Below are 26,342 nucleotides of genomic sequence, written 5' to 3' on the forward strand. Positions count from 1 at the left end.
TAGCAGTTCTAAAACCACTAAATATGTATTCTAGGATTGAGCAAATAGATAAACATAATGTGGATAAAGGGTTGTCCCCAGGTTAGATAGAGTGTTTTTGTAAATGTGGAAGATGGGAAAGGCAGAAAGGAATGCTGTGATATTGGGTTGGAATTAGAGTTATCAGGATGAACTCTTTTTTTTTTTTTTTTTTTTTTGTAAATGTAGATACAGAAACAGATGTATGTGTTGTGCACATTTACACATACATATTTCCTAGATCTGTTTGTACATCCCAGAGGCAATCCATTAGTGAAACCAGGCTCTTTGGATAGATGACTGCTTTTTTGTTTTTGTCCTGGGAATTGAACTCAGGGGCACTTAACCACTGAGCCACATCTTCAGCCTTATTTTGTATTTTATTTAGAGAAGGGCTCTCACTGAGTTGCTTAGGGCCTCACTGAGTTGCTGAGGCTGGCCTCGAAATTGAGATCTTCCTGTCTTGGCTTCTGAAGTCTCTGGGATTACAGGCCTTTGTCACCATGCCCAGCAAAATGGCTGCTTCTTAATCTGGGGTAGGATAATTACAGGTGAACTTAGAATATCCTGCTTTGCCAGAAAGAACTGCTTTAAGAATGTTGGATGGCTAGGGATATAGCTCAGTTGGTAGAGTGTTTGCCTCGCAAGCACAAGGCCCTGGGTTCAATCCCACTACTGCAAAAAAGAAAAAAGAATGTTGGATGATGGGCTGTGGTGGAACTTGGTGCTAGAGGGCTTGCATAGCACGTTGTGTGAGGCCCTAGGTTCCATCCCCTATGGCATAAAAAAGAAGAAAGTAGTATGTAAAAAATTAATGAGAGGCTGGGTTTGTGCCGCAGTAGTAGAGCGCTTGCCTAGCACACGTGAGGCCTCAGCACTACATAAAAATAAATGAATAAAGTAAAGATGTTTTCTCCATCTACAACTAAAAAGAAAAAAAAATTTAAAAATGATAACCAATAAGGGTAGAACACATGATCAGTATTTTAAAAGTCTACATATTTGATAATCACCAGAATTATAAATATTGTTTGTATCAAGAATCATCATTTGGGGGCTGGGGAGATAGCTCAGTTGGTAGAGTGCTTGCCTTGCAAACACAAGGCCCTGGGTTCGATCCCCAGCACCCAAAAAAAAAATCATCATTTGGCCTGAGTGTTGGTGGTGCACGCCTGTAATTCCAGCACCTCCTGAGGCCGAGGCTAAGGCAGGAGGATCACAAGTGTGAAGCCAGCCTCAGCAACTTAGCAAGACCCTGTCTCAAAATAAAAATAGAAAGGATCTGGAAGTGTGTCTCAGGGGTTGTGCACCCCTGGGTTAAATCCTCAGCACCCAAAATAAATAAGTAAATAGATAAGAAACCAAAGGACTGGGGGAGTGACTCAGTTGCAGTGTGAAAATGCCTGTGAGTTCAATCCCCCTGTACCATACACACGAGATATCAGTAAAGCAAGAAGTGATAGTACATTTATTATAATCCTAGCACTTGAGAGGTTGAGGTAAGAGACTCACTTAAGCCAGGAAATGGAGGAGTTCCTACCAAAGTTGAAAAAGGAGTCCTCATTGAATGCTAAAGTGAATGGGATAAGCTGTCTCCTCATGAGATAGAGACATGGAGGGCTTACTGGGGATGCTTCTCAGTGGTAGATTGCCTGCCTAGCATACACAAGTCTTTGGGTTTCATCCCAAAAGAGAGAGAGACAAACATGAGAGAACCCTGACAGATTGTACCTCAGTAGAAGTGATCAAGATTAATATTCCCAGCACAGGATAGACAGACCTCATGCCTCCTGAGATGATGAACTAAGAAGGGCACATTCTTGCTTTGGACTTCCTGTCCAGAGGCAACATCTGGAAACTTGAGACAGAGCCAAATTGAGCAATATTCTAGAAAATAAATGGCTTGTACTTTTTGAAAATATCTTGCAGGACTGAGGAATTATTCCATATAAAAAGAAAATTGGTATATCTAACAAAAACATGTAACTCTGGGTTGGATCCCTGAATAGGAGATTTTTTTTCCCCCTTTTGCCGTAAAGGACATTGTGGAACAACTGGTAAAATTTGAAAAGGTCTATAGATCAGATAATGGTAATACATCAATATTATTTTTATAATTTTGGTAATTGTTTTGCAGTTGTAATGTCCATGTTTTTAGGAAATATACACTCAGTATTTTGAGGCAAGTTACTTTCAAATTATTCAGAAGTAGAAAACTGCTCAGTGTATATAGAGAAGAGTGATGGCAGACGTGGTAGAGTGTTACTGGGACACAAGTGCAGTCACAATGGGTTTCTGAGTGCACCTTTTGCAACTGTTCTATAAGTCCTGTTTAGGTTATGGATATAACCTAAAATCAGTGATGAAAATAGGTAAGGAGCCAGGCACCATGATAACATGGCTATAATCCCAGCAACTCTGGTGGCTGAGGCAGAAGGATTTTGAGTTTAAGACCAGTCTCAGCAACCAAACACAGCCATAAGCAACGTAGTGAAGCCCTGTCTCAAAATAAAAAAGAAAAAGAAAAAAATCAGGTATGAAACGTACCTGACACTCTTAGAGTCAGGGTGAGAGAGTGTTAAAAATCAATATTGTAACCTATTTACCATTTTATCTTTGGGAAGTGTTGAGTTCAAGATTTTGATGGGTGGGCCCATTGACAGAGAACTCTGAGGCAAGAACTTACCCTAGGCTCCTGTCCCTCATATTTAGATGATGTTCCCAAGGGTACTTGTTCAAGTGGCTTAGCCTCTGTGCCAGCCTCCTAGCTGGTCTCTGCCTTTAAATCTCCTCCTTCTAATTTGTGTTATTTACTCATCACCAGATAGATCCCTCTAAAAAGACAAAACTCTTCCATGATTTCCTTTTTCCTCCAGGATATAGTTCTGACTTCCTGGATCTGGTTTTTGTTTGTGCAGTACTAGGGATTGAACACAAGGACCCGCTACCACTGAGGTACATATCCAGCCCTTTCTATTTTGAGACATGTCTCATTAAGTTTCTCAGGCTGGCCTTGAACTTTTAATCCTCCTGCTTTAGCTTCCCAAGTAACTGAGTTAATAGGTATGTGCCATCCTGCCTGGCTGTTCTATGATTTTTTAAATAACTTTGTGTCTTGATTCTGCCAGCTTGATTTGAGAATCAGTCCTCTGCAGAAGAAATGTCTTATTTTAGAACTTGTAAGGACTCAGTGCCTTTGTAGGAAACTAAAAAAATAAGAAGAGAGTAAAAAGAATTTGTAAGGGCTTGGGTTCACTAGTAGAAATGCTTACCTAGCATGTGTGAAGTCCTGGGTTTGATCCCCAGCACTGCAGAATGAATAAATAAACTTGTAAACTTTTCTAATCAGGCAATAGACAGCCATTACTTTTGGGGCATGATGTTCCCCGATGGGTTTTAGGTGTCAACCCATGACAAGAACTGCTGAGGACAAGACAGCCAGACATAGGGAAATGGTTTCCAATGATGGAGCAGCGGCAGCTGATTGCTTGTTTCTTTGCTGTTGTCATGACCACAATGTTGAAAAATAATTCGTAGGGAGAAGGAAAAAAAGTGGTGTGTGTGTGTGTATACCACTATGGTATTAGTGGTAGACAGTGCAGGAAGGAAGGAAGAAGGCACTGCCTTGCAGAGAGAGGAGAGGTGAGGGCAAGGGCAGAGGTGACCCATAAGCACGCTTTGATACTTTACAGATGTCAGCAAGTGCAACCTGGTAAAAGGACAGGCTGGTTAGTATCCAACTTCCTATTTCATCTGAAAAATAGGCCAAACACCAAGTCTCCCTCGAAGTGCCCTAAGACTTGAGGCCAGGTACATTATGTTAATTACTGGTTATGTGCTTCACATGCATCCTGATCACAGCGTTAAGTACACCTGCATAAGATCAGATTGTGTTCTATTTTCACACAAAGAAATTGAGTCTTGGAGAGGCTGAGTCATTTATCCAGGGTCATCTCACCCAGGAAGCATTAGAATCAAAACCTGTGCCCAAGTGATCATCCCAGAGCATGTGTTTAAACATGACCCAACAAAGTGCTCAATGTGACTTTAATTATAAGTGTTAATAATACTATGTTATGACCATTATTTCATCTGAACTTCACAGGAACTCTGGGACATTATCTTATTCTACTTTTGCAAAAGGGAAACTGAGACCCATGGAGATCAGAGTCAAATAATGGGTCACATTGTCAGCAACCTGCCTTGTTTTGTTCCCTTCTTTGCAGGCCCCAACCCCAGCCCCAGCATCTGTTTATGTTTGAGCTGCTCACAGGCCCTAGGGCCCAGCTGCAAGTCTTGTTGAAAGCCTCACATCTTTTCTCTGTCAGACAACAGTCACGGGAATGTCCTGTGCCATCTTCCCTCCTCAAGAGCGGTTGGCAGAGAGCAGCAGATGCCCAGAGTCAAGGTCATGTGCCACTCAAGTGCTGGACTAGAGAAAAGACCCTCTTTCCCTGCTGCTTGTGACCAGGCAGGGTGCTCTGAATGTAGAGGGCTCTGTCAGAATAGCTCTGTGACTGGAGGGTGCAGTTAGTAAAGCTTAAATAAAAGGTCATGCAAAAGGGGGTCCCTGGTATGTTATACTTCTATATAATTTGCCTCTATATTTTTTGGGTCTTTCTTTCTTATAAATTGCGATCTTTTTTCACTTGTTCTAGTGTCCCCATTAAAGGTGAAAGTCAAGCTGTATGGACTGGCTCATGCCTGTAATCCCAGTTGCTCGGGAGGTAGAGGCAGGGATTTATTAACAAGTCAGCCTCAGCAGCTTGATGAGGCCCTGGGTTTAGTTACCAGTACCACCACCCAAAAAAAAAAAAAAAAAAAAAAAAAAAGTGTGAAGTCCTGAAATTGCTTGACTTTTTTTTTTTTTTTTTTTTTTTTTGGTGGTTCTGGTGATTGAACCCAGGGCCTTGTGCTTGTGCTTGTGAGGCAAGCACTCTACAAACTGAGCTATATCCCCAGCTCGTTTGACATTTTTTTAAGGGGAAGAATAAAATATTTGGCTCTTCTAGAGCCTGAATGTGAGGTTTGTTATTTTAAATTGTAAATTGGTGTGCTCAGAGGTAAGAAAGCCAAGTCATTTAAAGTGATTTTATTTTCTTTTTGTTTTCCGTTGTGGGAGTGGTGCTGTGAATTGAATCCAGGAGCAGTCTTAACACTGAGCTACATCTCCAGCTCCTCCCTGCTTTGAGACAGTCTTTCTAAACTGCTGAGGCTGGCCTTGAACTTGTGATCCTCCTGCTTCAGCCTCTCTAGTTTCTGGGAAACCAGCATGCGCCAGCATTCTTGGCTATGTAGTAACTCCTGAGTTCATTGTGCCATGAGCACCCCCCAAGCTTCATTTTCACATCTTCAAAATGAGGATAGTAACAGTTGTACCTCCCTCATTCTTTCATAATTTACATAGTAGAGCTTATTTTGAATATAAGTGTGTGTGGTGTAATCTAACCTAAGTGTTGGGGAATAAAGGTGACTAAAACTGCTTAACAAGGCTGGGGTTGTGGCTCAGTGGTAGAACTCTTGCCTAGCATGTGTGAGGCACTGGGTTCAATTCTTAGCACCACATATAAATAAAATGAATAAAAAAAGGTCTATCAACATCTAAATAGGGGCTGGGGAGATAGCTCAGTTGGTAGAGTGCTTGCCTCACAAGCACAAGGCTCTGGCCCCAGCACCCCCCCCAAAAAAAAAAAAAAACTAAGTATATTAAATATATTTACATATATTTTTAAAAACTGCTTAACCATAATCTGTATATTCTATATTACATATTTTTCCTCTATTATTCTACTATTGAACATGAGATTATTTCTACATTTTCTGTGATAAGTAGCATGGCTGTGAACATTTGTGCATTATTCAATCTCTGGTCAAGTTCCATGACTTTTTGCAAAAATCCTTAATACCACATTTCCACGTGGTTCATTTTTGTACCCCTCAACTCTGGGTGAGGGTGCAGTTACCTCTGAGTAATCTCAGTCTTTAATTTTGTTAGACAAAAAATGGCATCTTGTTTTGATATCATTTTTTTTGAAAATTAGTACTCTCCTTTTTCCCCATAAACAACTTTCATCTGGCTTCCTCAACATTTTTTCAGGAAAGAATGAGATGGAAGTAAGGAGAGAGTCATTGTCTTTCTTTGTCTTAAGCTGGTGAATGATGAGGTCATCAACTAAGTTTCACTGAACAGGTGAAAGTGTGGGATGTTAGCCCGCTTTTCATAACTGAAACAAATGCCCCAAGACAGTCAGCTTATAACTAGAAAAGGTTTAGTTTAACTCCCAGTTTTGGACATTCCAGTGCACAATAGGTTGACCTCGTTGCTGCTGGGCCTGTTATGAGGCCATACGTCGTGGAGTACGTGATGTAGCAGAATCACTTCATGACCAGGAACCAAAAGAGATGAAATGGAAGGAATCAGTGTTCCGTAATCCCCTTCAAGGGTGTGCCCTCAGTGACCAACCCTTTATCACATGAGCTTTCTAGGGACAGTTATCTAAACTGTAGCAGGTAGGTAGGGCTCAAAAAGGGACCTTATACAGTAGTAGGTCTTGGGGGAGGCCAAGGAGGTGAATTTCCTAGAAAAAGAGATCAAAGTACTTTGTGGCCCTGGTGACAACCAGGGATTTATGAGTGTGCAGTCTGTAATCATGAGCTCCATGTGTGAGAGCAGGGACTTGGGCTCTGGGTCTCTTGTGGGTCTTCAGCATCGTTTGGGGTTAGAATAGGTGCTCAGGAAACATTTGTGCTGTAACATGTGCACGCGTACTTCTACGTTTCTGTGTTGAACAGGAAAATGAAGTGAGGTAAACAAGTAATGGGAAGCTGAACTGAGCAGAGAATCCAATGCTGTGAATGGAAGAGGCTGAGAGTCAGATTCCTAGTGACTTTGATGAAATGTCCTTGTCATCCCTGCCCAACTTGATCTTGCTTTGGAGCTTCATATCCGTCCACTCTTCTCACCTTTGGCTCTCATATGCAACTCTGAAAGTAGGATTTCTTTCTTGTTTTCCTCTTGAGGGTAGATGTGTGTGTCTCTTCTTTTTCTTACTGGTTCCATGATTACCACATTAATACTGGATAAGAAACAGAACCATTCTGAGTATCTTTTTTTTTTTTTTTTTTTTTTTTTTTGGCGGGGCTGGGGATCGAACCCAGGGCCTTGTGCTTACAAGGCAAGCACTACCAACTGAGCTATCTCCCCAGCCCCCATTCTGAGTATCTTGAAAAAAGATCAGCCTGATGTGGATTTGTGAAGACCTTCTTATGTCACTTTACTGTGTACCCGCTTTCCTGCTTTTTCTTTACTCCCCAAATGTCAAGGCTTCTTGTATAGCAGATATTTTTTAAAAGCCTCCTCTGGGGAAGTCCTGTGGTAGGTGTGCAGTACGGCCAGTTGTCTGGACCTATGATTCTGCACCCGGGGTTGCACAGGGCATTGAGAGAGAGTTCAGTGTCATGTCTACAGCTCACAGCCATATCAGTGGTACTACAGCTAAATGAGTGACTTCTTCAGGGTGCACGCGCTGGGTTTGTGGACAATTAATGCGAGAGTAGCGACGGGGCTAGAAAATTGTCATTTATGAGGTGCTCCCCCTGTGCCAGGCTCTGCCCTCAGCGCTTTACACAGATTCATTCACTTCATCCTTAAACCCCAATGGGTAAGTGTTCTTGGGGTTTTCCTTTCTTTCTTTGTTTTTGTACCCCAGCCCTGTTTGGTTTTTTATTTTTGTTTTTTAAAATATTTTTGTAAGGACTGGGATTGTGGCTCAGTGATAGAGTGCTTTCCTAGCACGTATGAGGCACTGGGTTCAATTCTCAGCACCACATATAAATAAATGAATAAAATAAAGATCCATTAACATCTAAAAAATATACATTTTTTTAAATTTAAAAAATATTTTTGTAGTTGTAGGTGGGCATAATACCTTTATTTTATTTTTTTAACTTTATTTATTTATTTAGTTGTTGATGGACCTTTCTTTTTTTCATTTTATTTATCTGCAGTGCTAAGAGTCAAACCCAGTTCCTCACACGTGCTAGGGAAGCACTCCACCACTGAGCCACAATTTATTTTTTATTTTGAGAGCGGGTGTTACTACGTTGCTTAGGGCTTCACTAAATTGCTGAGGCTGTCCTCAAACTTGTGATCCTTCTGCCTCAGCCTCTCATCACTCAGATTACAGGTGTGTTCCACTGTGCCTGACCTAGAGTGGAATGTATTTCCAGACTGTTTCTAAAAATAATGAGTCCTCACTACTTGAACCAGCTGGGCAAAGTAAGGGCAGAAAGATCCAAGCAAAGGTGTCTAGCCAGAAAAACATTAAGCTTCAGTCAGGTAAATGAGCTTTCAGTAGAGGTTCAGCATTTTGCCCACCTAAACTGAGCCATTTTGGAGTGTAGCAGTTGTATTAAGGGCTAATTCATAACAGTTATTTTTTTTTTTTCCTGTTAAAATGTTTTTTTTGCATGTAGCTTTTTTATTACGTTGAATATAATCAACGTAATGGTTTTTTTGTGGTGCTTCAATGGCACCTAGGAGCTGGTGCCTGCTAGGTACAAGCTGTGTCAGAGTTGCAGCCCTATCCCTATGGTCACATATTTAAAGTTTATAGAAAGAAACAGTGATTATTAATATTGCCATCCCAAATCCTGTTGTAGCACTAGTCTGCTATTCTGGATTTTGATCAAATATCAATGTGTTTGAACAGTTTTGCAAAGGTGGTAACATATTCATGTACATACAGTACATATGTGAAAAGGTGCTTTTTTTCTTGTTTTCCAAGTTTGCCTTCTCCATTACATGGGCAAGTCCTGAACTTAAGCAAAGACATACCCATCTCCAGCAATGAATGTCATCCCCCTGGACTTCCAACAGCCTGAGTTAATTAAAAGGTTCAGATGATGTTAATCAAGTTTGGAACTCTAATTTTGTGCAGTGTTTGGATATGATTTGATGAGTCATCTTTTGGCAGAGCTTCCTTTCCATCCTTGACAATGTTTGATCTTAACGGAATGGGTTTATGATCTGTAGACTGGTGGGGAGGTGCTGGTCAGAAATGCAGACTCATCAGTGATTTGTATGTGTCTGGCTGTTAGGGAGCTGCAGAAAACGGGACAAAGGAGAATTTAATAAACAGGAACTTACCAGGGGCTAGGGTCAGTTCTGGGACTGCTATACCTCTAGAACATGGGTTTCTTCCTGCCCCCACCACCCCTGCTAACTGGAGAGCCAGCATTCAAAAAAAAAAAATGAAGAAGACAGCTTCTGTTTGCTTTACTGCAAATAAGTGGCCTGACGACTGGCCCCCTTCCCAGTGGCCCTTGAGAGCACTTTAGATGTGGTCAGTGAGGTATGTGGTTGGTGCCAGCCTGCCGGCCCTCATCCACACAGACTGCATCAGGAAGAGGCCAGGGGCCTAGAGAATCAATGCGGCCACTGCTGGTTCCCTTGTCCCTTTCTCTTAGTGCCATCTTCTTTCTTTTTGAATGAAGCTGGTCTTACTCTCTGAAGATTGACGGGCAAGGTTTTATGTCACTGTCACCTCCACTGCACAGCTACTGAACTAGTACTTTCAATGCACCCATTGTGAGAGTTCTGGTCAATCTGGAAAATGCATCTCACAAAAGTGTGTTCATATGAGGGTCCTTCTGAGCTGGGGAACAAAGAGCTGGACCACTGATATCTGTGGTGCTATATTCCCTAATGGAAAAAGGCAGATTTGAGTTTACATTTCTGCTCTACTACTTCTTAGTAATTACAGTAAGCAGTCACTTAATGTCTCTGAACTTGAATTTCCTTATCTATAAGGTATGTGATGGTGCTTACTGATCTCATGGGTTGTTATGAAGATGAACTGAGTATTCATACTTGAAACATATTTAGCATGGTGTACAGTATAAAACAGGTCCTGTAACAGTTTGGGCTTTGCTCCCAGAGCTGTGTTGTTGTTTTGTATGCCAAGGATTGGAACCAGGGTTACCTAATCACTGAGACATATGCACAATCGTTATTATTTACTTATGTATTTATTTATTTATTTTTATTTTGAGACAGTATGTTTCTAAGTTGCTTAGAGCCTTGCTGAATACTGAGGCCGGCTTCAAACTTGTAGTCCTCCTGCCTTAGCCTCCTGAGTTCCTGGAATTATAGGCGTGCACTACCACACCTGGTTCCTGGAGCTATACTTTGTAACTAAAAATTGAAAAGTTTTGTGGTGAAGGCTGAAAAAAAATTTACATATCCTTGTCCCTCATGACAGTTAATATTTCTGTCCCAGTGACCCAGAAATGAGAGAATCCTTATGGGAGCCCCAGCCTGGGGCTCCTACTGCTGTCATCCTGGAAGATTGAAAGCAAGCATCCTCACTTGGTTTCCACAAAATTTTCATTAAGCCCTTGTGCCTAGGATTGTGTGGTACAAACAGAACAGGCTGGGCATTGCCTCTGTCATCTGCTCAGGCAGCAGTGATACCCATGCTGTGTCATTGCCTCTGAGGAGTCCCTGACAGATAGCAGCTGGCATTCTCACAGTCAACTGGAGTATTCTGGTTTGGCTGGACTAGCAGATTTCTGGAGGTCTTTGTTTAATGGGACAATGCTGGAAAAGTCTTGCTATAAATGGAATAACTGTCACCTCTGCAATCTTTTCTCTACCTAGTCCCCAAATGCTTACTTAAGTGAATTTTTTAAACTTTCTTTTATTTATTTATTTATTTATTTACTTACTTACTTGCTTACTTACTTATTTGCCAGGGTTTGAACTCAGGGGCACTCAACCACTGAGCCACATCCCAGCCCTATATTTTTGTTGTCAGTGGACTTTATTTGTATGCAGTGCTGAGAGTCTAACCTGTGCCTCACACATGCTAGGCAAGCTCTCTACCACTGAGCTATAGCTGCAGCCCCATTTCAGTGTATTTGTAACTGCAAATTGGGATATCACCAGTTTATCTGCAGAGTCAGAAGGTAAATGGATGATGGTGGAACAGTATTGACCAGGATCCAAATTGGATTTGAATTGGCTGCCAAGTGTTCAGGAAGTAGTGAGGGTTCCCGAAGTTGTGTCCTTGAAAAAGAGAGCAATAGTTATGAAGTGCAGAACACCTAGGGCCATGCCTCCACATCCACTCTGAAATAGCCTTTTGATTACAGGAGGAAGTGTTGCCTTGGGGATGAGGCACTCAGCCAGCTGACCCCTACCTTGGGGAGCACACAGAATGCCTGTGTACCCAGCATACAGGGGACATGAGACAAGGTGCAGTGGTGGGAGATGCTTGCATTGAAATCATCTGTATCCTGCTCCTGTCTATGTTGTTTTGCTTGGACTGCAAGTTCTAGCCTTGTTGGGGTCTCCTTACATAGTAGCTCTTATTCAATGCCATCACTGGAAACTTTCCTCTGGTTCACAACCAAAATTAAACATCCATTTCTAGAGGTTTGACAGTTTTTGTATTAAGGGAGGTTCTGTTTGTAAGACCTGTCTGCCTAATGAGTCTAAGTATCTGCCTGACCTTTCTGACTGAAGGCAGCCCTTTGAACTGATGCCTAGAATGTAGGCCTCCCACTCCTGATCTCTCCTTTGGTCATAATAGGGCCTTTCCCCTCTGCTGGAAGCTTCTCCATATGCAGAACTCACTTGTTGTATCTTCAGGGAAGCCTCGGCTTAACACCACCCTACAAATGATGTCAGACCCCCTTATACTGTCATACCCTATTGTACTGTAGTAGCACTTGTTGCAGTAAGTTTATTTTCCTTTTCAATTATTTGGATGCCTTTCTGACTGTATTTGTTGGATAAATGCAGTGTATTACCTTTTACTTGGCCCACATTTTTTTTTTTTTTTCATTATTTGGAGAATGCTTTATTCTGTAATCAAACCCATGTAGATAATATTTACATATTTAATACAGTGTTACCTTTGTACAAGTGAAAAAAAAAAAAAAACCCTCAGTTTAACATTCCAGTTCATTTCTGTACAATGCCAGCTCAAGATGGTAAACTTGGGATACTTTCTCCAAAGTATATATAAAATTCAAATTTTATATATATGTATACATGTATTATATTTATATAAAAAGATCAATAACAGCAGTATGTTATGCATCAATAGCAGTAACAACTTTTCCAGGTTCTTCAGTCATGTGAACAAAATTGTAGAGATATCCAGCATACTTCATTTGGAAAGGGGAGCCGGGCACAGTGGCACATGTCTGTAATCCCAGTGACCTGGGAAGCTAAGGCAGGAGGATCACAAGTTCAAGGCCAGACTCAACAACTTAATGAGGCCTTAAGCAACTTAACAAGACCATGTCTGAAAATGAAAAGCAAAAAGGGCTGGGGAGATGGCTCAGAGTTTAAGCATCCCTGGGTTTAAACCCCCACGCCCACCCCCCACTGCGTATCATAAAGCCAGGTACAAGAGATAAATCAGGATGGCCTGGGGCTGGGGATATAGCTCAGTTGGTAGAATGCTTGCCTTGCAAGCACAAGGCCCTGGGTTCAATCCCCAGCACCGCAAAAAAAAAAAAAAGGGCCTGGGATCTTTGAATATATAATGAGCAAATAAGATCAACTCGTTTCTGCTTCCTCTGTTGTTTTTCTTGGCACTCCTCTTCCAGGTATCTCATACTACCTCCCCGTCGTTCATCTCTGTAGCCATCTTCTGAGGTGCAGCTATGGGTATTTTTTAATGTGTTGGGGGTGTGGAGAGGCACACTAGGGGGTAGCCAAGGAGAGAATGCTCAGCCCCTACCCATCAGCCCACATGGCCAACATTTACTACTTCCTCTTAGAAAAAAGACTTTTTTTGATATTTGTGATCCATAAATGTTCACTATGTGAAGACTGTTTGTATAAACTCTTGTTTTCCCTTTTACCAGTGCTCCTGAAATTCCGCACAGATAAAGGAAGAGATCCTAGTTCTGATACTTACGGGGAAGATTCTGAGTTGCTGCTTCAGATACGAAATGATGTGCTTGACTCACTGGGTGTTAGTCCTGACCTGCTTCCCGACGACTTTGTCAGGTTTGTCTCAATATTTATCGAAGTTTAGCCCAGGTGGAGAAACACCTGTTTTCAGTGTTCGCTTTAATTTGGGGGAGATATCTTTATAGAGACCCAAAGCCTTAGAGAAAGCTCCCTGTGCCATGTCCTCCTAACTTCTGCAGGCCTCTGCCTTTCCACTGGTGTAATAGTAGATGAAAAGTAAAAGAGGAGGCGCATGTTCTATTTTGTTTTTGTTTTTCTTTTTTTCTTTTAATAATACTGGGGGTTGAACTCTTCTCATGCATGCTAGGCAAACGCTCTACTACTGAGCCACATCCCTGGCCCTGCAGGTTCTGTTTTTTGTTTTTTGGTTCCAGGGGTTGAACTCAGGGGCACTCAACCACTGAGCCACATCCCCAGCCCTAATTTGTATTTTATTTAGCAACAGGGTCTCACTGAATTGCTTGGTGCCTTGCTGTTGCTGAGACTGGCTTTGGACTCGTGATCCTCATTTCTCAACCTCCTGAACTGCTGGGATTACAGGCATGTGCCACCATGCCCAGCTCCGCAGGTTCTGGTTTTTTTTTTTTTGCGGTGCTAGGGATTGAACCCAGGACCTTGTGCATGTGAGGCAAGCACTCTACCAACTGAGCTATATCCCCAGCCCCAGGTTCTGGTTTTGACAATATGTAAAACTCTATTTACATGGTTTGAAAATTAAGGCAGCATAAAATGTTGTAACAGTATTATGCACTTGATTTTCACTATACATTTATCTTTTGGGAAACATTTCCAGATCAATGCATAATTTCCTCCCTCTTTTCCACAGTGCTAAAGGATTGGAGCACATGGAGAAATATAGTTTTATTGAACTAATCACCTACTTGTCAGAGTTGGGTTAATGGTTTTGTTGTCAAATGATGCTTCAGTGTGGCACCTTATATCCTACACTGTGGGCTACCTTGTGTGCGGGTACAACTGCAGGATCAGTGAGTAGAAAGGAACTTGCCGGGTCCAAAGGTGCAATTCATTGGTAGACATTGCCACTTTGACCTCCATTCTAGTCTGTCAGTTTGTGTGTCCACCACCCAAGATATCCATGTTCTCAGTATCCTGACCCTTGGGCACTGGGTTGCTTTCACCTTAGGTCAACAGTCTTTGTCTCACATAAAGTCAGGCTTGGAATTTGGTTAGAGAAGGTCACATGGTGGCTAAGTCATGAACTCCTTCCATTCAATTCTGTCTCTGGGAATTTCGTCAACGGCTTTGCTGTGCCCCTGGATTGTAGTACTAGTGCTGATAGCTGTCACCCATTACAGTTTATTGAGCAGCTGTTATACTCCAGGCATTAGTAGTTGCTTTTATGCACTGTCTCTCTCAGTCTTCTTGACAATTCATTTTATAGGTGTGGAAACCAAAGCTCAAAGAAGTTAAGTGACTAGTCCAAGTTTCTGTAGCTAATAACAGTAGCATCTGATATTGAAGACTTTCTGTGCTTTACCTACTACCCAACTGCATTTAACTATCTCACCAGTCTATTAAATTGTATGTTATTATTTATTTCCCCAGTATTTTAAGTGAAGATATGAACTCAAACAGGTAGTCTCTTGCCTGAGGTTTTAATAAGTAGCCAACCAAGATGCTACTCCAGGTCTCACCACACCTGCTACCTTCTGATAGCAACATAGAACTTTGGTTTCTTCTCAACAATAAAGTCAGTTGTCTTCCTTTCTAGAACTACCTGCAGAGTCCTGAACAAAAAAGCTATTGTGTAAAAACTGGACAGCGGTCTACATAAGGTGTTTCTGCAGCGTTGGCATTGTGTGGTCAGGGCTGATGGCACTGCAGGCCACACTAACTCTGTCTCACACTAACTCAGCCAGACACACATCTCGTAATGGAGGAAGAACTGATGATTAAGAAACATGGAGAGAAGCCTACTCTGTGCTTCACAGAAGGAGGGGTACTGAGTCACACAGGGCTTCAGTTCAAATGGATACACCCAGGAAGTCAGTGATAGGCTGAGGCAGCCCAGCACACCCAGTGCCTCATGCTGAGCTGTGAGGAGTACGGCTAAGGGACTACTATGGGCACTTGAAGTGGCAAGCGGTCTGACTTTGTGTTGCCAGCCAGCAGAGTTCTTCAAAGGCCCTGCTTCCCAAGAGACAAGCCACAACCTAGTGAGCTGCTGATGGGGAATTTTTGCCCCCGTGTTTTCTTTCCTTGCCTACCTACTTCATGGAAACTGCTTTCCCATGTCTAGGTTTCTATGAGTGTGGTGGTACACACTTGTAATCCCAGCAAATTGAGAGGCTGAGACAGAAGGATCACAAATTCAAGGCCAGTCATGGCAATTTATCAAGTCCCTGTCTCAGAAGTATTGGGGATATAGCTCAGTGGTAAAGCCCATGGGTTCAACTCATGCTACCAAAAGACAAAGCTCTATCTAGATGTCGTGCGTTGAGCGCTCCCACTCTATTGCTTTCTAAGTAAGAGGTGTTTAGTGGCCTCTTGAAACCTGTCTCCAGGCATGAGGTGAGACAGCCTGAGATGTGATGGGGGTGCTGGCAAGGAAATGAGCCACTGCCTCACAGCTGAGCCGCCCTCACAAATTGCCCAGTGCTGCTGCTGAGCAGGGAGAACTGTGCACAAGTCTCTGTTTCCTTCATCTCTGATCTTTCTGGCAGTCTCCTTCGTGTTATGTTATTCTCTTTTCAGAGAGCTTGATTGCTTTTCTGATTATGAAAGTAACAGATGCCCATTTCTAGAAAATAGAACATGGAAAAAAAGGACTATCCACAATTCTAGCCACTGTTAACACTTCAGGGTCTAGGCTCACAAATTTTCTTTTTTTTTTTAATATATTTTCTCTTTTTTAATATCAGAATGGATCATTACTGTCTGTACTCTTTGATAGCCTTTCCCCATCATATCATAGAGCTGTTTATGTTAATAAACCCGGAAGCGTGTCACTTGTATTTTATAAAGGTACAATGTGTAGATATATGATCATTAACTTAACCAATACTTATTGGTGGTTATTTAAATTGGTTCCAGTTTTTTCACTGGACGTGGTAGTACATGCCTATAATTCCAACTACTCAGGAGACTGAACCAAAGATTATAAAGCCACCAAAGTTGTGTGTGGCAACTTAGTGAGACCTTGTATCAAAATAAATTAACATCAGGGGATACAGCTCAGTGCTTAAAGCACTGCTTTGATCCCCAGTACCATAAAATAATAATAATGAAAGTTGTTTATGGATAATCACTTTAAACATTCATAAATTTCATATATAACATGTTTGTAGTATATTTTGAAAATACTTTTTTATTGTAGTAAGATGTGTATATAGCAAAATTAACCGTTACAGTTTTTTTGTTTTTGGTAGTGCTGGGGATTGAGCCCAGGGCCTCAAGGATGCTAATAAGCACATGCTCTGCCACTGAGCCACATGTATCCCCAACCCTGTTTTAACCATTTTTCAGTGTATAGTTTATTAGTGTTAAGTACATTCACCATTAACTGCTTATTCTCCCCCTTCCCTACCAGTACCTTGATTGTTCTAGATACTTCATATAATTGAAATCATATAGTATTTGTGAATTTGTTTAGCATTTTATTTGTTTGTTTTTTGGGTGTTTTGGTGATAAAGATGGAACCTAAGGCCTCGCATATGCTAAGCATATATTCTACCATTGTGCTATATCCTCACCCCAACTTACTGGTTTTAAGATTATTGGGCTGGGGTTGTGGCTCAGCACTTACATGGCATGTGTGTGGCACTGGATTCAATTCTCAGCACTGCATATAAATAAATAAAATAAAGGTCCATTGACAACTTTAAGACAAAAATTTTTTTAATTGTGTAGGTAGCCCTGGGACTATAGATCAGTGGTAGAATGCTTTCCTAGTACGCAAAAAGCCCTGGGTTCAGTCCCTAGCACCATAAACCATAAGACAAACATAAACAAGAAAATTTACATAAATAACATGCCAGTTCATTATGGAGAAATCAGATGGTATAAAATAATCAAAAATTGAAGTCACTCATAATTCCATTACCTGAAGAAAACCATTGACTATTTGATGCCATAATTGTATCATATGTATCATATTGTATCATGTCAAATGAACAAAATCCTTTGTAGATTAAAAAAAAATTACTCATAATATTTGTTGACAGAAGAATTGAAAAAGGTATGAGCTCTCAAGAAGCACTTTGGAAATATGTATGAAGGAGGTGGGCATGGTGGCACATGCCTATAATCTTAGCAACTCTGGAGGCATAAACTCAAAGCTAGCCTTAGCAATTTAGAGACCCTGTCTGAAAATAAAACATAAAAAGGGCTAGGAATATAGCTCAGTGGTAGAGTGCTCCTGAGTTCAATCCCCAGTATCTAAAACAAAACATAACCAAAAAAAGAAATACAAGGGTCTTTAAAATGTTGCCTTGGACCAGGCATGGTGGGGCATGCGTGTAATCCCAACCACAGGAGGCTGGGGCATGAGGATCACTAGTTCAAGGCCAGCCTCAGTAACTTTTTGAGGCCCTTAGCAAATTAGTGAGACCCCGTCTCAAAATACAAAATAAAAAGGGTTGGGGGTGTGACCCAGTGGTTAATTGATTGCCCCTGGGTTCAGTCCATGGTACCAAAAAGTCCCACTGTTGCATATGGTTCTTTTATCTCTTAATCCAGAATATAGATTGAAAACTGTCTGGCCACCTGTTTTTGTAAATAGTTTTATTAGCACATTATTTGCATATTATCTATTACAGCAGTTGTGCTACAGTGGACTTAAAAAGTTGTAAAAGAGACCATATGGCTTGTAAGTCCAAAAATATTTTTTATCTGGTACTTTTTCTCTTTTAGAAGAGTTCAGGCTGGTTGTCTTATCTACATTCTAGATTTCTCTTTCTCGTAGTAATGTTTTGTTTTGTCTCATTGAGATGTTTTTGTTTTGTTCAAGTGTGGATTGAACCCAGTGCCTCACACATGCTAGGTAAGCAGCTTAACCACTGAGCTATACCCCAACCTTTTTAAAATTTTGTGTTGAGACAGGATCTCACTATGTTGCTGAGTCTGGCCTCCAATTTGTGATCTTCTTGCTTCAGCCTCCCAAATTGCTGAGATTATTGGAAACTTTGCCTTTTTTGTATAGCTGTATCAAAATAGATGATTGCAGTGTTGAACAGCTTAAATATACATCAATATGTTGATATTTGGGTTTAAAATTATAAATGTTTGGACATGTAATTTTTTAAGTGTCTAGAAGGATTATGCAACTAAGTAGAAAGGGCGAAGGTGGTCTCCTGGTGGTAGGGTGGTTCCTTTAACTTGTCCATGTCTAGGTTTTCTTAGTTAATTAAATACCTTTGTGTTGATGAGTAGGAACTGCTTCCTTTGGGGAGGTATAGGTGAGTGTGTTCTGATCTCCAGGATGGGTGATTTCAAGCTGCAAGTGACAGTATTAGCTAGAAGTTGTCCTCTGGATGCCTCATCCTGTCCCAGAAGTGCTGGTGTCTGTGTGGGTTGTGAAGACTTTATTTTGCCTTGTGCCTTAATTTCAGGCCCCAAATTTCCCATGCTTCCTACATGTTAACACAGGCCTCGTCCCTGACATTTGTTTGGGAGTAGCATATAGAACCCACTGTCCATTATGGTAAGAGGAGAATTGCGAGAATGTGACCAGGGCACTGAAATATATTTATATAAGACCTTATTTTTAGGAAGCACAGATATAGTCTTTCCTTTAACTTAAAAAAAATAAATAAAGTATGAAAGAATTCCTACTTACCAAAGTTCAGAGGTCTTTCCCAGCCATTTATGACCCCCTGGACCAGATTTAACTTTCATGCCTAGATGCCAGCATTAACACTGTTGTCTGAAATGGGTTCCTCCTGATAGATGTTCATATTCAGGAGGGCCCACTTCTGCACACTTCCAGATGTCAAGTCAGCACTCCTGTTCCCCAGAGCTGCATTTCACTTGTCCTCTCTTTTTAGGTACTGCTTCTCCGAGATGGCCCCAGTATGTGCGGTGGTTGGAGGGATCTTGGCACAGGAAATTGTGAAGGTAAAAAGTCAAAATGGAGCCAGGCATGGTGGCACATGCCTATTATCCCCATGACTTTAGAGGCTGAGACAGAAAGATTGCAAGTTGGAAGCTTAGTGAGACCTTGTGTCAAAATAAAAAAGAGGGTAGGGGTGTGACTCAGTGGTTAAGTGCCCCTAGGGTCAGACCCTGGTACCAAAAAAAGTCACAGTGGAGCAGAAGATAGGCATGGTGACTTTGTATATGTGACACTAGAGAACCAGTTCTGAGGACTGTCTCAGAACTGTCTGCTGTTATCTACTGCTTAGTGTAGTAGCCAGTTCTGCTGCTCACAACTGTGTGCAGTATGTATCATTGTGGTCCTCACTTAAGAGGTGGACACTGAAGCCCAGAAAAAGGGACTCCAAGACCAGTGCTCTAACCTCCATATGTTACCATGAAATCAAACCCCCCAGCACATTGTGGTGCTGGGGAAAGAACCCAGGCATTCACTTATGCTAGGCAAGCACTTTACCACTGAACTACACCACCATCCCAAAGCTGCCCCTTCTTTTTAACCCACGCACCACAGGTATTTGTAGAGAAGGAAGAAAATCAAGGTGGAGCAAACGCCCTTTGCCAGGAGCCCCACGAAGCTGTTTACTGAGTGACCTACAACTATGTTAGCTAGATGTTATGGTCTGTCTCAGAAGGGAATATCTCCTAAGGGATCACACAGCCAATAACTAGTACAACCTTTTTATCTCCTCTAGACTATTTGGGTTGCAAAAACTATAGCATACCTGGAAGTATATTTTATTTCCATCGGGGACTTGGTATTTGTCTGGTGATTTTAAATTTGCCTTTTTGGGGGCTGGGCATCTAGCTCAATAGTAAAGTGCATGTTTAATATGCAGAAGTCTTGGGGTTCAATCGCAGCACTACTTTTGTCGTCCTCCCTCCCCCCACTGCCTTTTGTGGGTTCTTGCCTGTTAGTGGACTTGCAGTAATGATTTTAATGATTTTTCTTTTTAAAAATTTTTTTAGTTGTAGATGGACACAATCCTTTTGTTTTATTTATTCAGTTTTACGTGGTGCTGAGGATCAAGCACATGCTAGCCAAGTGCTCTACCACTGAGCTACAGCCACAGCCCAGTGATGATTTTCCTTCCCTTTCCTTCCCTTCCCTCTTACAGGTGATTGAACACATGCTAGGCAAGTGCTCTACTTCTGGGCTCCAACCCCAGACCCCTCTAATTTTTCATTTTTTGGTTGGGGTCTCAGCCTGGGCTGGCCTTGAACTTGTGATCTTTTTGTCTTAGCCACCCAAGTGCCTGGGATTATGGCTGTGTGCCACCACACCCAGCTTGTCCTTTTCTTTTATGGGACAAAGTTATGCCTGGCTAAATGATTTCCCCAGTTTATGTACATGTCAAATTTGAGCTTAAGAGGATAGTTTGTAGACCCAGCCCCCAGCTCTCACCACTGTGGCCTGGAGTCTGTGAATTTTCTCTACAGACATTGGGTTCAGTTGGACAATTTCAGTATCTTCCTGTAGTGCTTTTCCCTCCCCCGCTCTCTTTCCTTTTCTGTCTGGACTAGATTCATCCTTTGCCCAAATCCAGTCTACTTCTGTGTCTGGTTCTGAGAAGATAAGAGGCGGGAGAAGAGAAGTATGCCATGGCCACACCTGCTTTCTCACTGCACCTTCTGCTTAGCCCAGTGGGGTGTAAAAATCTCGGTTTGAGCTGGCTATCCAGAAGGCAAAACCGAAAAGGGTCCTGAGACTGGCTTTAGATAGCAGGGAAGGAAGAGTGCAGGAGATGGGACAGATTTTTGTTCAGCTTAGAATGACAATGGCATTAATAATAATAGATAATATTTATTGAAAGCCCCCTGTGAACCACACACACAAAAATGTTCTTTACATGTACGATCTCGTTTTATCTTGCAACAGTTCTGCAAGGCAGGAACCGTTGTGATCCCTGATTTGTTTATTTACCTAGGAAAGATGGTACTGGTGATTGAACCCAGGGCACTCTGCCACAGAGCTACATCCACAAATCTTTCCGTTGTTTTAATATATATATATGTATATATATATATATTTTTTTTTTTTTTTTTTTGGATGTGATAACCTTTATTTTATTTTTACATGGTGGTTGGTTGAACCCAGTGCCTCACATGTGCTAGGCGAGCACTCTACCACTGAGTCACAGTCCAGCACCTCCTTTTCACTTTTTATTTTGAGACAAGGTCTCACTGGGTTGCTCAAACTGGCCTCAGACGTGGAATCCTCCTGCCTCAACCTTCTGAGTAGTGGAGATTACAAGTGTGTCCCACTGATCCCTGATTTATAAAGGAAGAACTGAGGTCCCAACAGGTGAGGTTCTTGCCCAAGATAAGAGGTGGTGCTGTGGCTGGGGCTCAGTGGTAGAGCTCTTGCTTTACACGTGTGCGGTGCTGGGCTCAATCCTCGGCACCATAGATAGATAGATAGATAGATAGATAGATAGATAGATAGATACATACATACATACATACATACATATATACATACATAAAATAAAGTTATGTCCATCTACAACTAAAAACAATGTTAAAAAAAATAGAGGTGGTGGAGCCAGAATTTGGACCCAGAGGTCTAGCTTCTGAGATTGCTCGTCAGCACTCAGTCAGGCTTCAGGTGTTGCCCTCCATGGCACCCCACCCAGAGCACTGCCCTTGCACCCCAGCCTTGCTTCTGCCTGGGCTGTTGGGAAGCTGCTCCCTGAGTTCTTCATGTGGGGTAGAGAGTGAATGTGGGGGCAGGTGGCTTTGGCCCCATTGTTTGCAGTGATTCCCGTGCATCATAGTTGTAATGCTGCCCCCTCCTTCCTGCCTACTGGGGACAGCTGTTACCCAGCATCTTGTTTCTGTTTATCTCAGATAGCCAGAGTACTCTGCATTCTTGGTTGCTGGGTGTGTTTGGAATCTCCTCCTACCCTGTCCTGCTGGGAGGCACTTTACCTTTTGCCCTGGGTTCACCCCAGGCCCCAGTCTCTTGTCCCCACTGCTCCCCCTCACTGACCATTTTTCCAGCCCTCAGCCAGCTGGAGAGGGTCCTGCAACCTGAGGCCCTCATCTTACCACCTCTGACAAGTAAACATTAGGAACTGGAGGGCAAAGGTAAATGTCTGTCTCCTTGGAATTGTCTTTCAGTTCTTCCTTTGTTACATCCTTTAGATTCAAGTGTCCTGTCATGTCTTGCAAGGGCTGTGAAAGTAGCTCAGTGACAGAGTTCTTGCCTAGCATGCATGAGGCCCTGGGTTTGATCTGCAGCACTAAAAAGTTTTTTAAAAAATAATTCTTGCTTTCCCCCGTCCCTATAGCAGGTCTCCATCCCCACAGTGGTAGAGGTGATAGTGAAAGCACAGCCCATCCCAGGCTCCATGTTAAAACAAATCAAGGCAGGCATTGTGTCACTTTCCTATTATCCCTGATGCTGAAGGGAGGAATATTGCAAATTTGTCGATTGACCTGGACATGGTGGCACATGCCTGTAGTCCCAGCTGCTCAGGAGGCTGGACCAGGAGGATTGCTTGAGCCCAGGAGTTCAAGGCCAGCATTGTTATTCTGTAACTTAGTTCAAGGGTCTAGGAATTCCAAGTGTGGTGTGTTTGACCTTTCCACCTGCCATACTTATTGAAAGAGGACCCTTGGCCCCCATTAGTAATAGCAGCTCACAGTTGAGAATTTACTATGTACCAGACACACTGCAAGGCTGGTCACATTTCATCCTTACTAGAAATTCTAGCAGGCAGATGCTGTTTATCTGCTCCTTTATATGCTATCCAAGAGAAGCAGATCTCTTTCTGATCAAATCTCCCTGTGGGCAGGGACCTCCTCATTATCTGTAATGTCTGTCTAGCACAATACCTGGGAAGGAGTAGAAGCTTAACAAATTTTGCTTGGCTGAATAATCAGATATTCACTTGATAAATGTAATTACCCCCATTTTATAGTTTGAGGAAACAAAATGGGAAGGGTGCTCAGTGCAGGGAATAGTGCATAGTTCCAAGAGGAGACATTGGAGCCAACTGCTGTGCCTCAGGCCTGTAATTGCAGCAGTTCTGGAGGCTGAGGTAGGAGGATCTTAAGTTCAAAGCCAGCCTCGACAACTTAACAAGGCCCTGAGCAACTTAGGCTCAAAAAAAGAAAATTAAAAAGGGCTGGCGATGTGACTCAGTGGTTAAGTGTCCAGGTTCAATCCCTAGCAGTCTCTCTCCCCTGAAAAAAAAGGGGATGGGGAGCCTTTCAGGATGTTCTGACTTCCTCAAGGAGGTCACCTCTGTTGTGGATGGTGAACATCATGCTCCTGGGAACCATAAAACCCTGCACTGGCAACTTGCTGAGTGGATATCTGCTTCTCTAAGTGGTAGCTTGTGGAGAAGCTTCAACCCTTTTTGGGTTAAGCACCTCTTTAAAGCTTTGCTATCACCTATGAACCCTTTTCTTAGAAGAATGTAGTATGTACACACGACTCAGCATGTGATTGCAAGGACATAACTCCATTTCATTTTATTTATTTTGATTTTTATGTTGTTGTTGATGGACCTTTATTTTATTCATCTCTTTATGTGTGGTGCTGAGAATCAAACCCAGTGCCTCACACATGCAAGGCAAGCACTCTACCATTGAGCCACAATCTCAGCCCTGATGACTCCATTTAAAAAAGTGCTTTTTCGCTGGACATGGTGGCACATGCCTATAATCCCAGCAACTCAGGAGGCTGAAGCAGGAGAATCATTTCAAAGCCAGCCTCAGCAACTTAGTGAGGCCCTGAGCAATTCAATGAGACCCCATCTCTAAACAAAATACAAAATAGGGATGGGGATTTGCCTAGTGGTTGAGCTCCCCTGGATTCACTCCCCAGTACCAAAAAAAAGTGCTTTTTCTTACCCACAAGATGATGGCCTCCATGACTGGCTGGCATCACCTCAGCCTTCAATATTCCAGTACTGGCCTGGCCTGTGGACGAGCAGCCACATTGTGTCCTCATGAAGGAGCCACCTTCTGCATCTATGTGTTCTTCAGTTAAATGTGTCCCTTCAGGTTACAAAGTCTGCAGCCCAAGATGTGTTGCAGTGCATTGCTGCCTTTCTTAGTTGAATGGTCTTAATTATTTGTCATTGCCTGGAGGTGTTACTCTAAGCCAGCCATTGTTGTAGGTATTTGAGGTACATCATCTGTTTAGATCTCTAGCTTTATATACTTGTTATTATTATATGTGGTGAAAAAGTAAGATTCAGAAGTTAAATGTTCCACCCAAGGACATAGCTGGCAAGAGACAAAGCAAAGAGACTTGACAATCAAAATTGCCTCCTGACATTGCCAGAATACCTCTGGGGAGTGGAATTAATCCACTTTATTTTATTTCGTTTATTAGAGCTATTTTTTTCCCCTCTATCACTTTTAAAGTACTTGAGCTGTGGTACAGCACTTACCTATTTGTAGGGGACCCTGGGTTCAGTCCCCAGTGCTGCACATATGTCGGTAGGTAGGTAAAGTACTTGAGCTAAACCATCTTTGTTTTTCTCCGCAGGCTCTGTCTCAGAGGGACCCTCCTCACAACAACTTCTTCTTTTTCGATGGCATGAAGGGGAATGGAATTGTGGAGTGTCTGGGTCCCAAGTGAGTCCAAGACTTGGCAGCCCCAGAGACATTGACTGAAGCATGCCCACATGTATTCCCCTCCCCCTCCCTCCACAAAGGCATCTCCAGACCAGGGAAGAGTGAAGTCATGGGCTCATGCAGAGCATTTCCTGCAGACAGGGAGGTGTGCAGATATGCTGCTTCCATCGCCAGCAGTCGCTAGGCAGGGGCACAGGGACTGGACATAACCTTCCCAGTAGTTTGGGACCTTTGGCCACCACAGGCCTGCCTGCTGCCCACATGGCAGACACCTCAAACCACCCAGTCTACTCATCCTACTGAAACGCAGCCAGTCCTCTAGGGCATTGTTGGTGAGTTCGCAGGAACCTCAGACCTCATGGGACCTCCTGCCACCTTCTTAGCCTTGTTCCCCACCTGGTGTCATATAGAGAAGGGCATGACTTCAGGTGGGGAATGAGGCCCAGGACACTCCAGTGGAACCACAGTACCAAATTCAGACAGGTGCCCTTAGAGAAAAAACAACAGGCAGAATGTACTTCCTCCAGTGTTTGAGATCATGAAAACAACAGGTGGTGTTTGGTGTCCAGTTCTTTAGTTTTAGTTTAGGATTAGGCAAGTTCCAGCCTAGATTTTGGAAGGAAAGAAATGTTACCAAGTTCTCGTGCAAGTTAAATATTAGTAGAAGAGCTCATTTTAAAAAGGTAGATTGAAGCTGTGCATGGTGGTGCAGGCCTGTAATCCCAGCAACTCAGGAGGCTGAGGCAGGAGGATCATTAAGTTCAATGTCAGCCTCAGCAATTTCATGAGGCCCTGCGTCAAAAATAAAAATAAAAAGGGCTCAGGTTATAGTTCAGTGGTAGAGCATCCCCGGGTTCAGTCCCCAGTACTGTTTTTTAAAAAATCAAAAATTTAAAAATAAAAAGGCAAGTACCTGGGTCCAAGCAGAATTCTTAGGCTGCAGGTAAAAGATTCTGCCCCTCACAGAACCCATCACTGGTGTGCACAGATCCTTGTATTTAAGGGCTGTGTCAGTCCTTCATTTACCCCCCGAATTGTATCTTTGGCTGTTTTACATATTTTCTACATGTTCCTTGGTTCTTTAATAAGGAAAGATAATAAAGTTATTTGCCTTAGCGTTTGTGTGGTTTTCTTTCACTTCAGAAACTTCTGACAGGCTGATTGTGCCAATTGCCTTTTTAAGAAATAGCACTTAATGCACTTTGAGTGTCTCAGATTCCTCCTCTGTCACTACTCCTACCACACTATTCCTGGTTAATGCATCAGCACTTGGCTTGCTCAAATTCTAGGACATGTAGATGCTTCTGGTCCCAGTTTTCTGTTGAATAATTCAGCTGGCTGGTTTTAGTGGCAAGAATTGGTAATGATAATGAGAACGAAGTCAAATAGATGATGCAGATGCTTCTGTTGGATTCTCTGTGCAGCTTTGTGCTAAGCAAGAATGTGTGGCCCCCACTTGAAAGGTAAGCAGCAGCTTGGTGTGGCACATACCTGTAATCCTGGTGACGTGTGAGGCAGAGTAGGAGGAAGACAAGTTCAAGACCAGCCTTGGCAACTTAGTGAAACCCTGTCTCAAAATGAAGAAACCTTGAGGGTGTAACTTTCTGGTAGAGAACTTGCCTAGCAG

General features: G+C 42.4%; 1 protein-coding gene across 1 annotated transcript in view; it reads left to right on the forward strand.

Annotated features, from left to right (window-relative positions):
• The window catches only part of Sae1 (SUMO1 activating enzyme subunit 1), a 59,700-nt gene extending 33,869 nt beyond the window's left edge, over positions 1 to 25,831 (forward strand). Inside the window, exons 7-9 of the mRNA XM_047529186.1 lie at positions 12,901 to 13,045; positions 19,015 to 19,084; positions 24,627 to 25,831. Of these exons, the coding sequence (XP_047385142.1) occupies positions 12,901 to 13,045; positions 19,015 to 19,084; positions 24,627 to 24,719 (308 nt within the window). The 3' untranslated portion in view covers positions 24,720 to 25,831. The remainder of the gene's footprint in view (positions 1 to 12,900; positions 13,046 to 19,014; positions 19,085 to 24,626) is intronic.
• The last annotated feature ends 511 nt before the right edge of the window (positions 25,832 to 26,342 follow it).

The sequence above is a fragment of the Sciurus carolinensis genome, chromosome 16 (genome assembly GCF_902686445.1).
Source record: "Sciurus carolinensis chromosome 16, mSciCar1.2, whole genome shotgun sequence".
Lineage (NCBI taxonomy): Eukaryota > Metazoa > Chordata > Mammalia > Rodentia > Sciuridae > Sciurus > Sciurus carolinensis.